Raw genomic sequence first — 11,453 nt, 5'->3', positions numbered from 1 at the left:
GCCCCTCCTACCAGTCTGGATGTAGCTGCTTTTTTTTTTTTTAACTCTGTAGTTGTACGACTTCCATTCAGCTTGATTTCAGGCAGTTTTGAATGATGGTTGTTCTGTAGTTTAGTTGTAACTTTGATGTGGTTGTGGGAGGACGCGATACCGCGTTTACCTACGCCGCCATCTTGACTGGAAGTCAGTGATTAGTTAATTTTTTCTACCCTGTCTTCTAATTCACAGATCCAGTCATTAGCTTCTTGTACTCTGCTGGTGAGTCCTTCCAATGTGTTCTTAATTTCTGCAATGTTTTCATTTCCACTTGGTTGGTTTTCAATATTTCTATATCTATACTCATATTGCTGATGTCCTTACTGATGCTGTTGAGCTTCCTTATGATCATGGCCCCGAACTCTACCTCAGATAATATTTTTCTTTCTTATATATTAATATTTTGTTTTATAATATTCCAGTATTTTTTTCTTTCTTTTTTTAAAATTAATTAATTATTTTTACAAATGTTTCTCCTTTTCCACCACTGATTCCCCCTCCCATACCCTCCCCGCCCTGTCCCCAGCTATATTGTCCATATCCATTGTTCATGCACAGATGCATGTCATTTCTGTGGTTTGTGTCTCTCCCCTCACATCCTCTTCTGGGGATTTTCAGTCTGTACCCCACTTCCACGTCTCTGGGACTACCTCATTCCTCAGACTGTTATGTTCATTATATTCTACAAATGTGAGATCATATGATACTTGTGCTGTTTCACTTAGGATGATTCTTTCCAGGTCCCTCCATGTCATCTCAAAAGATAATAAACCTTTCTTACTTACTGTTGCATAGTACTCCATTGTGTATATATACCACAGCTTTTTTATCCATTCGTCTACTGATGGACATTTGGGCTGTTTATAGATCTTAGGTATTATAAATAGTGCTGCTACAAACACGGGGGTACATATATTCTTTCTGATTGGTGATTCAGGCTTCTTAGGTATATTCCTAGAAGTGGGATCACTGGGTCAAATGGAAGTTCAATTTTTAATTTTTGGAGGTAACACCATATTGTTTTCCTAAGTGGCTGCACCGTTCTGCATTCCCACCAGCAGTGTACCGGAGTTCCCTTTTCTCCACACCTTCGTCAACATTTGTGTTTGATGATTTGTTGATGGTGTCCATTCTGACAGGTGTGAGCTGATACTTCATTGTTGATTTAATTTACATCTCTCTGATGATTAATGATGTTGAGCATTTCTTCATATGTCTCAGCCATTTGTATGTCCTGTTTGGAGGGGTGTCTATTTAGTTCCTCTGCCCGTTTTTTAATTGGGTTCTTTGTCTTCCTTTTCATGAGCTGTATGAGTACTCTATATATATTAGAAATTATCCCTTATCTGATATAATATTGGCAATTATGCTCTCCTATACAGCAGGTTGGTTGCCTTTTCGTTTTGATGATTGTATCTTTTGCTGTGCAGAAGCTTTTGAGTTTGATATAGTTCCATGTGTTCATTTTCTCCTTTATTTCTGTTGCCTTAGGTGATGTATCAGTGAAAATTCTCCTGCGTATGATGTCTGAAATTTTGTTGCCTACAGTTTCTTTTGGGATCATATTGAATTCATGAGTCACATTTAAATCTTTTATCTATTTTGATTTTATTCTTGTGTATGGTGTAAGTTGATGGTCTAGTTTCATTTTTTTTTTGCATGTAGCTGTCCTATTTTCCCAACACGATTTATTAAAGAGGCTGTCTTTACTCCACTGTATACTCTTGCCAACTTTGTCAAATATTAATTGAGCATATTGCCTTGGGTCCATTTCTGGGTTCTCTGTTCTGTTCCACTTGTCTATATACCTGTTCTTGTGCCAGTACCAGGCTGTTTTGATTACAGTGGCTTTGTAGTATAACCTGAAATCTGGTAATGTGATCCCTCCAACTTTGTCCTTCTTTTTCAAGACTGATGTAACTATTTGAGGTCTTTTTTGGTTCCATATGAATTTTTGAAGTATTTGTTCTAGTTCTGTGAAGTATGTCATAGGTATTTTGATGGGGATTGCATTGAATCTATAGATTGCTTTGGGTAGTACGGACATTTAAATGATGTTAAGTCTCCCAATCCATTAACAAGTATGTGCTTCCAGTTTTTTTATATCTTACTCTATTTTTTTTTTTTTTTTCGAATGACCTGTATTGTTCTGTGTATAGGTCCTTTATTTTTTTGGTTAAGTTTATTCCTAGGTATCTTAATTTTTTTGCCGCAATGGTAAATGGGATTGTTTTCTTAGTTTCTCTTTCTGTGAGTTCATCATTGGTGTATAAGATTGCCATTGATTTCTTGACGTTAATTTTGTATCCTGGTACTTTGTCAAATTTATTTATTAAGTCTAGTAAATTTTTGATAGAGTCTTTGGGGTTTTCTACATATAGTATCATGTCATCTGCCAATATTGACAGTTTCATTTCCTCCTTTCCATTTTGGATCCCTTTTATTTTTTCTTCCTGTCTGATTGCTGTGGCTAAAACTTCCAGGACTATGTTAAATAAGAGTGGCGAAAGTGGGCATCATTGTCTTGTTCCTGTTCTTAAGAGAAATGCTTTTAATTTTTGCCCATTGAGTATGATGTTGGCTGTAGGTCTTTCATATATGGTCTTTATTATGTCAAGTTATGATCCCTCTATTCCCAGATTGCTGAGCTTTTTTATCAGACATGGATGCTAGATTTTGTTGAATGCTTTTGCGGCATCTAATGATGTGATAATTTTTTAAATTGCATTTCATTGATCTCATTTTTGATAGTGTTCTCTTGTTTTTTCACTTGGTATTTGTTTCTTTTTTTCATCATTTTGAGTATCTCAGTGGGTTTTGGAGCCTGCCAAATTTTCCCTGTGGGTTTCAATGTTCTGCTGTTTGTGGCTCCCTCTACTGGGTTTGGATGTGCCTGTGTGGGGCCATGTTAAACACCACTGTCAAGTCTTACTTTGCTGAGTACATTTGCCAGCACAGGAAAGGATCAGTTGTACTCTAGCTTCTTCCTGGTGGCTAGTAGTCTCAGTTACTCAGTGCCTTGGAATGTAGCCCTGGTGCTGTGCATAAGACAATTTCCAGAGTGTGGGATAGATGCTGGTTATTAATGAGCCTCAATTTGCATTTTGTTGCCTCAACTGGGAAATGCTGAATCTTTGAGGTGGGGGTAGGGGCTGCTGCTTTTCCCCACAGCTCTGGGAAGGAGCACACTATCCACTGTTTTGTGGCTGCAACTCAGCAAAATCTCTGAGTGCCCTCCAAATCCTGGGTGTCCCCACAGAGTTCCAGCCCAGTCTGCCCTCCTTCTGCCATAGCCCCCAGGTGAGTGGCTGTGGCTATTTTAGAGCTCTGACTTGGCTCTCTGTGCTGTGGAGCAGACTTGGTCTTTATTCCCTAAAGGCGCTGCTCACAGCTAAGACTGCTGCTGTTTATGGGCTCCCAACCCACGAGACTCTGTACCTCTGCAGATCCTACCTGTGTCCCTGGTTATATGGCCCTGTCCTGCTGCTTTACTGTTTCTTTTTTCTGAGGATTTGTCTTCATTTTAGTTGTAATTTTTGTTTGGTCCTGGCAGATCATCTGTGTAACTTCTATTCACTCCGTCCCCATTTTCACATCTTCTATGCCTATCTTGTGAGCAGCTGGGTCCCACAGGCATGTCTGGTGCCCCTTCACCCTGCAGGTCCTGCGGGTAACTGGATCGCACAGTTCCTGCTGGGTTGCACAGGCCTCTCTGGTGTTTCAGCTTCCCGCAGGTCCTGTACGTAACTAGATTGCACAGTCTCTGCTGGGTTGCACAGGCCTCTCTGGTGCTTCAGCACCCTGCAGGTCTTTTGGGTATCTGGATCACACAGTCCATGCTGGGTCACACAAGCCTCTCTGGTGCCCCCGCACCCTGTTATTCCCGTAGGTGGGCAGGTGGATGGCACCAGTCTCTCTAGGGCTCCAGCTTCCCACTGTACTTGTGGGCTACTGGACTGCACAGTCCTCTGTAGAGCCCCAGGTCCCAATGCTGGTGGCTGGGGAGTCCTGCTGCCCCATGGGGCTCAACTCCTACTCAGCTTTTGCTGTAGTTTTTGAGGATGGGTCTCAGCTGCTATTCTGTGCTTCTGTTGCCTGGGGATGGATGTCTGCTCCCCAGCATTTGTTGCTGGGGGTATATCTTCACTCTGATCAGGCTGCTACTATGGGGGATAGTGCTGGGCTCTGGGCTGTCTGAGGCTTCTGTGACCTGCATCTTGGGAGCTCTACTACTGTGCACTGGTCTGTGTTGACACAGAGTGTCCACTGGTCAGATGGTGCCAGGTGTGCTACTGTGCTCAGGTTGCTGGGTCTAGCAGATCCCACTACCTCCTCCTAGGGAAGACCAGGGATCTGCCAAAATGGTGGGACCTCCCCTGAAGAGCCGCTTACTGTGGTAGCCGGCTGCTCCTGTCTGCAGCACAGGAACTCTGCACTGTGGCTCTGCAGTGCTCAGGTTTGGTCGTCTACCTTCACGTCCACTCACACTCTCACACACTCACGCACTCTCTCACACACACCCCTATCTTAGGTCCTGCCAGCCGCCATCTTCTCTTAGGTCATTTCTGAACCATGAATATGCATGTTACACTCCAGATTCCCTGATATACATGGTTGCACTTGAAAGTCCTCATTGCCCAAGAATCTTCCTTCTCAGCATTCTCCTTCACAGGCTTTTAGGTCTGTGTGCTGCTTGTCTCATACTCCTTCTCTTGCTCCTGGTGGCAGGGGATAGCACATGTCTTTAAATGCTGTCATTAAATACCTCCTGGAACCTAAAGACAGATTGAGGAAGGTAAAACAAAGGTCATCCTCTGTGCTGCTTCTCCAGGGAATCACTGGACAGGTGAAAAACAACCCCATTTGTTTTGTTTTGTTTTGTTTTAGAACAAGGTACTGGTAACATCAAGCAAAATCAGGAATGTGAGCCATCATTTTTATGACTACTGGCAAGCTGGGGAATAGAGGATAAAAGGTAAGTAATAAAAAATGCCATTAAGCTTTCCTATTGAAATCTAGCTTCCTCTTTCTTCATTAAGCGCTCCCCTGACTTTCATATTTAATTTTTTGAACATATTTATAACAGCTACTTTGTAAGTTTGATATCTGGTTGGCTTTCACAGGCAGTTTTTATTGCTAGCTTTTTTCCCTCCTGTTATAGTGGTTATACTTCTCTCTTTCTTTGCATGTCTTGTAATTTTTTGCTGAAAACTGGACATTTTAATTTTTTTCCTTTATTGATTTTTAGAGAGAGAAGTGAGAGGGAGAGAGAGAGAGAAATATCAATGAGAGAGAACATTGACTGGCTACCTCCTGCATGCCCCACACGGGGGATCGGGCCCACAACCTGGGCATGTGTCTTGACTGGGAATCAAACCAGCAACCTCTTGATGCATGGGTTGATGCTCAACCACTGAGCCACACTGGCTGGACTGAAAACTGGACATTTTAGATAATATAATGTAGAAACTCTGGATACTGGTCTCTCCTCCTGCCCCCCCCCCCCCGGGCTTGTTATTCTTAGTTGCTGGTTTATTTATTCAGTGACTGGCTGAATTATTTTAGTTAAGTCTATCCCCCACCCCAACCTACAGTCTTAATGTTTCTGATGTTCTTCCCAAGGGGTGCAGACTTGGGTTAGCTTATCATCACCAAGAAATGACTGACATAGTTTTGACAGTGCTGTGTTTGCTCTTTCCCTGACCGTATCCAGATGTTAAGTTCTACTAACTGCTGGCTGACTTTTTATTGTTTTCAACAATGTCCTGGGGCATAAATTGCTCTAAAGACTAATCAAATTTGGGCTCCTTTGAAGGGATAGTTCTTGAAGTCAGTGATTGAGATTTGTTCTGACCCCCTGAAGGGCCCCCACTGTTCCCTTCATTTTCTCAGCAAACTCCTTGGCCAATAGATCTGTCTATATTTATAATGAATCTATTGTTCCTTTCCCAATTACCTTTTGCCACAACCTCCTCTGTCCTTGAGAGTGCTAGGCTTTCTCTATACTCTATTGAAAATGAAGTCAGTTACTTTGGGAAGAAAGTAGGAAATATTTGTTTTATGGCCTGTTTCCTCTTTCAGGGCTCTAGATGTAGGGTGGGGAAAATGATGTCCTTCTCTCTGAGTGATACCCTATATTAGGAGCTAAGTACTCAGTTGGGAAAAGAGGGCCCCAGACATATATTTTTTAATTTTTATTAATTTATTTTTGTTACTGATATTTCTCTTTTTCCCCCCTAGACACCCTCCTCCCCATCCTGCTCCCCCCACACCTCCAGCATTGTTGTTTATGTCCATTGGTTAAGCTTACATGCATATAAAAGTTCTTTGGTTTATCTCATCCATCCTCCCTGCCCCCCTCCTCTGAGGTCTGTCAGTCTGAACTATACTCCTTTCTATCTCTTTCAGTCTATTTTGTTCATCAGCTTATTTTGTTCATTATATTGCATTAATAAGTGAGATCATGTGTTATTTGTCTTCCTCTGATTGGCTTATTTCGCTTAGTGTAATGCTCTTCAGGTCTCTCCATGTCATCTCAAAGGATAAGAGATCTCTTTCTTACAGCTGCATAGTATTCCATTGTGTATATGTACCACTGCGTTTTTATCCACTCATCTACTAATGGACACAGCTGTTTCCAGATCTTAGCAATTGTAAATAGTACTGCTATGAACATAGGGGTACATATATTCTTTCTGTTTTGTGTTTCAGGCTTCTTAGGCTATATTCCTAGAAGTGGGATCACTGGGTCAAATGGCAGATTGATTTGTAATTCTTTGAGGAAACACCATATTGTTTTCCATAGTGGTTGCACCAGTCTGCCTTCCGGCCCCAGATATTTTTGACATGCCTGTCCTGGCATGGAATGAGACAAAGTGAATAGTCATTCTGTTGTGATATGGCCATTTTTTTTTTTTTCTTTTTGCATGTGGAACATAATAGCATCACAGAAAATAGACTTGGGGCCACACTTCAGCCTAGAGTTGACTAATACACTTACCCAACTCTAACTTGAATTGGGTAAGTGTATTAGTTTTCCATGGTTGCATAATTTGATATTTTGATAAAAGAATTAAAGTAGTAATCATGGGAAAAATCTGAGCCTTGTTGGTTTTCCTTACTCAAATGAATGTACTTCCACACTGTTTTTGTTCGAATTACATATAAAGGTAGAGGTAGAAAACCATATTTGTTTTTTCAGTAATTCTGAGTACTGAAGACCCTAATCTGATTTGAATATAGCTGAAAACCTAGAATTGAAAATGTCTCTGAGTTAGCACTCAGCTTGTTTTTTGTTTTATATACTATTAGAGGAGCTTCTTGATTTGTATCTTAGATTAAACACAAATTGAAGGCAGTGAGAAGCAGAAAAATATCTAGGTGATTTCCTATGACAACAGTCATATGAGACAGCTGAAAGCTTGAGAGTGGAATCAAAGATATTAACAAGGGCAGAACAGCAGTTTGAGATCATTTAGGACAAGGGTTAAATTGTACTACCTACCTTGATAGCATCATAGAACAGCACAACATCAAAGAAGGGTTATGATTTATTGAGAATAGTCACTTTAATCACAGAAAAGTATGCTATAGATTATTCTTTTAATGGTAGAAATAACATTTAAAAGTCAGTTATAGAGCTATGCTTTAGATTTTATAGAAAATAACACATATAGTATTTTGTATATTAATAAATCTGGTTTAATATACATTAGAGTGATATATCTCATTGGTGAGGAGGAAGGACCAAAAGATTATTACAGATCAGAGAACAAAAAGATATACTTTAGGTTTCATCTTTAAACTGTGATGGAGGCTCTCTGAAAAAATGTCTACAGATGTCTTCCCTTTAACTCCATATCTATTGCTCTGCTTCTTAAGATCCTGTTCCTCCCCACATCTAATAACAAACTCATCCTCAGACTAGTAGTCCTGACTAGTCATCCTGACTGTGGCTGGCTTCTGCTCTCAGTAGTTCAGGAAAAACACCATTGAGGGTCAACTCTTGCCTCTTCCAAAAGACAATGCCACTGTCATTGGATCCTGAGCATCCATGCCTAAGCATTTGAAGACCTGGTTTATTTTCACTCTCTGTTTTATCCCTCATCCCTTTAAGTCACTCTCCAACTTAGCTAGGACTATGATCAGAAGCTGTTTCTTTAAGCTTTATTTTTAGCTATTAACAATAGATGAATTTACAAACTGTGTTTCTTTTATTCCCATTGGCAATGCCTCTTTTTAATATCTGGCATCTGTCCTGTAGCTGATGGCATGATGAAATATTGTAGTGACTGGTTCTACCTCTCAGACTCATCTGTGAAAGAAAGCAAAATGTCTTTTCCATTTGTTCCTGCCTTGGATCTCAATGATAGCACTGTTCTTGAAGTTTTTGAAGTATTGTTTTGTTTTGGTCTTGGATTTTCCCATAGTACCAACGCATGCTAATCAATCAGTCAATCAATCAATCAGTCTCTCTCAATCTCTGTCTCTCTCAATCTCTCTCTCTCTCATCCCCTTACTTCAAAAATTACATATTGGGGCTTGGGGCTTCTTTTTTTTTACTTCTATATTTGAACAAATTCACAAAGATTGGTTATACCTTCTTCAGATGGTCACAATTTTCCTCTAGTCTTTCTACACAGAAACCAAATGGATTAAATTTTAATTTCCTCCTTTGAAATTTATGCTTCTAAAGCATGAGAAATTGTAACCAGGAAAGCATTTTAAAGCCAGTTGGATACTGAGTGAGCAAAGTAGTCTAACAGAAAAGGTTTCTTTATTCTTGAAAATTTAAAGTTGGTTATTTGACATTTATAATTTATACCCTACCAGCTTCCAAAATGGGATGGCATACAATAAAGCAGACAGGTAGGAGGGAGGGAGGGCAGGGATTCCGTATGGCAGTATGAGACAGGCAAATTCAGCTGCAGCAATTTATTGGCACCTTTGGCTTACAAAGACATATATATAGTTTCTGGCCTAAATACTTGTCCTGTACTTTAACTTCTCGAAATCACTTACAGTGGTCTCTAGCATGGAAATCCAATAATAGGATTGCTGGATATCTATAAAAGAGCAAGTTTTTCCTTTAGTCCAAAGTGCTCAAATTTGTATTGCTGTATGTGCTTTGTATTCTGTCCTTCTTTTTACTACATTATTTTATCTCTCTGGTTATAAAAGTTGCATTATAGCAAGACTGTTCACACAGAACCAAACTATTACAAATACTAGGAAGTGAGATAATTCTTATGCACACTAGGGAATGAAAGGATGGTATTAGTATTTGTTGGTATGTCATTTTATTCTATCACTTGAAAATATTATCACCATGGTTACTAAAATCAGGGATCAATAATTCTAGTGGTACCTGCTGCAGAAGATCATCTTTTTGAATGCTTCCTTGAGCTCTGGGCTTCGGAAGGCATATATAAAGGGGTCAATGACTGCATTGCACATGATCAACATGCCATTCACCTGGAAGAGGGACATGTAACAGACACAGTAAGGGTTATTTGGGCAGAATGTCATTAAGAGGACATGAAAAACAAAGGGGGCCCAACAAAAGATGAAGACCCCAAGCAGGATAGTCAATGTGATGGCCCCTTTCATGTTGGCTCTGGGAAGTATCGAGATCTTCCTGGCATGGGAACGGGCAAGCAAGAACATGTGCACATAGAGGCACAAGATAAAGACCAACATCACAGGGAACAATGATGTAAAGGTGATTACTGTAGGGATGTGATGAGAGAAGATCACCATGGTGATGCCACTGCACGTGCAGCATGTCCAGATGACCATCAGGACAACAATGGCACGGCGCACAGTCACAATGCTGTGGTACTGCAGAGCATGGAAGATTGTTATGTAACGGTCAATGGCGATCACAGATAGGCTGAAAATGGAGCCAAGCAGGGAGAGGATGAACAGGGAATCAATGATATCATCTGCCGTGGTTTCAAAATTGCCACGGGGCTTGAGATAACCCATGTGTCTGAACATGATCAGGATATTTTCTAAGATCTTATATAGGCTGCCCAACATATCAGAAACAGCCAAACTGCAAATAAAAAAGTACATGGGTGTCTGGAGATTCTTATTCTTGATCACAGCTAGAAGGACGATCAGATTCTCCAAAACCCCGATGATGGATATTGTAAAAAATACCTCTTCTGGCAAAACCACATAAGGACAGTCTGAATTATTTCTTGCTGTATTGTTGATGTCATATAGACTGATTATGTGCTTCATTTCTCCTGCTTGTGAAGGCAGTAATGGTACTTGGACTTGGCAGAAAACTTGACTGATTCTTCAAAAAAAAATTTTTTTTTTTTTGTATTACTGGTTGGAGATCTGAGGTAAAAACCACGTGGCCACCTAAGAAAGAATATATATAAATATCAGTTGCAAAATAAACTAAAAAATAAAAGCAAGCCATGTTAACTTTAAGAAAGCACTATTGTCTCAATGAAATATAATGGCATGTGTAGAAACAGAAAAGCACACAACTCCTTTGCTTTGATTTGGAGGTAGTGGCTGGGTTCAGTAGACTGATGAGATGTTTGAGTCATTTCTTTTTCACTGCTTGTCTTTCTGAGTCATTGCTTGACCTTATAGCATATAGGATGATGGCAAAGATATTGATATACCATTTCCAAAATTGACTATGCAATATATGTTATTATTTTTGTTTCAAATGCAGAACTCATAGAATGCTATTTCTGGAGATTTTCAATGTGTCTCTAGGTTACAGTTGAATGATGGCAGTAAAAGGGTACAGTTTCCCTCAAGCAGAAAAGTCTAACTAGATCATAGTCTAAGTACTTTGAGAAGTCTTCTTCTGGTGAAAGCATGTGGAATGTTTATTGGTTCAGTTTCCAGATGGCTAGACACAGATGGTTTTATGAAATGTTTGAAATTAGTGGCTGTTGGGAGAGTGAATCAAGTGTATTCTTTGAGCCAAAGTCCACAAGGCACTCATCACTGTCTTATACTAAAGTTTTTACTAAAAAGGGACTAATTTCCTTACAAAGGACTGGGGTCAAAGTAAAGCATTAAGGTAGAAATGTATGAGTTAGGTAGGTAGATGATTAGGAAAGAAGTGAAGTAGCAGGTGGTAGCTGCTGGTAGGGTTCTACCTCGGTTGACTAATTTATCTTGTTTGCCTGGGACTCAGAGTGCTGCATCCTGAGTACTCTCTCAGTCCCAGGCAAACTAGAATGATTAATTATCCTAGTTGTAGCTACTTAGCCCTGGGACGTCTACATGCTAAAGCATCCACTCTTGTGTCCACACTTGCTGAACAGAATGAGGTCTTTGATAGTTAGCTTTATGTGTTAACTGGACCTCAGGGTGCCTGATATTTGGTCAAATATTATTCTGGGTGTGTCTGTGAGAGTGTTTATGGATGAGATTAACAC

General features: G+C 40.1%; 1 protein-coding gene across 1 annotated transcript; it reads right to left on the bottom strand.

The window, feature by feature from the left end:
• Positions 1 to 9,393: 9,393 nt before the first annotated feature.
• Positions 9,394 to 10,284, bottom strand: MC2R (melanocortin 2 receptor). Its single transcript, XM_036245943.1, has one exon. The coding sequence runs from the start codon at positions 10,282 to 10,284 to the stop codon at positions 9,394 to 9,396; it is 891 nt and encodes a 296-aa protein (XP_036101836.1).
• Between the last annotated feature and the right edge of the window lie 1,169 nt (positions 10,285 to 11,453).

The sequence above is a fragment of the Molossus molossus genome, unplaced genomic scaffold (genome assembly GCF_014108415.1).
Source record: "Molossus molossus isolate mMolMol1 unplaced genomic scaffold, mMolMol1.p scaffold_m16_p_6, whole genome shotgun sequence".
Lineage (NCBI taxonomy): Eukaryota > Metazoa > Chordata > Mammalia > Chiroptera > Molossidae > Molossus > Molossus molossus.
The sequence above is the reverse complement of the archived record's forward strand: the minus strand, read 5'-3'. Positions and strand labels throughout refer to the sequence as shown.

Excerpts from the sequence above, each read along its gene's own strand:
- MC2R (XM_036245943.1), bottom strand. The coding sequence starts at position 10,284 with ATGAAGCACATAATCAGTCTATATGACATCAACAATACAGCAAGAAAT.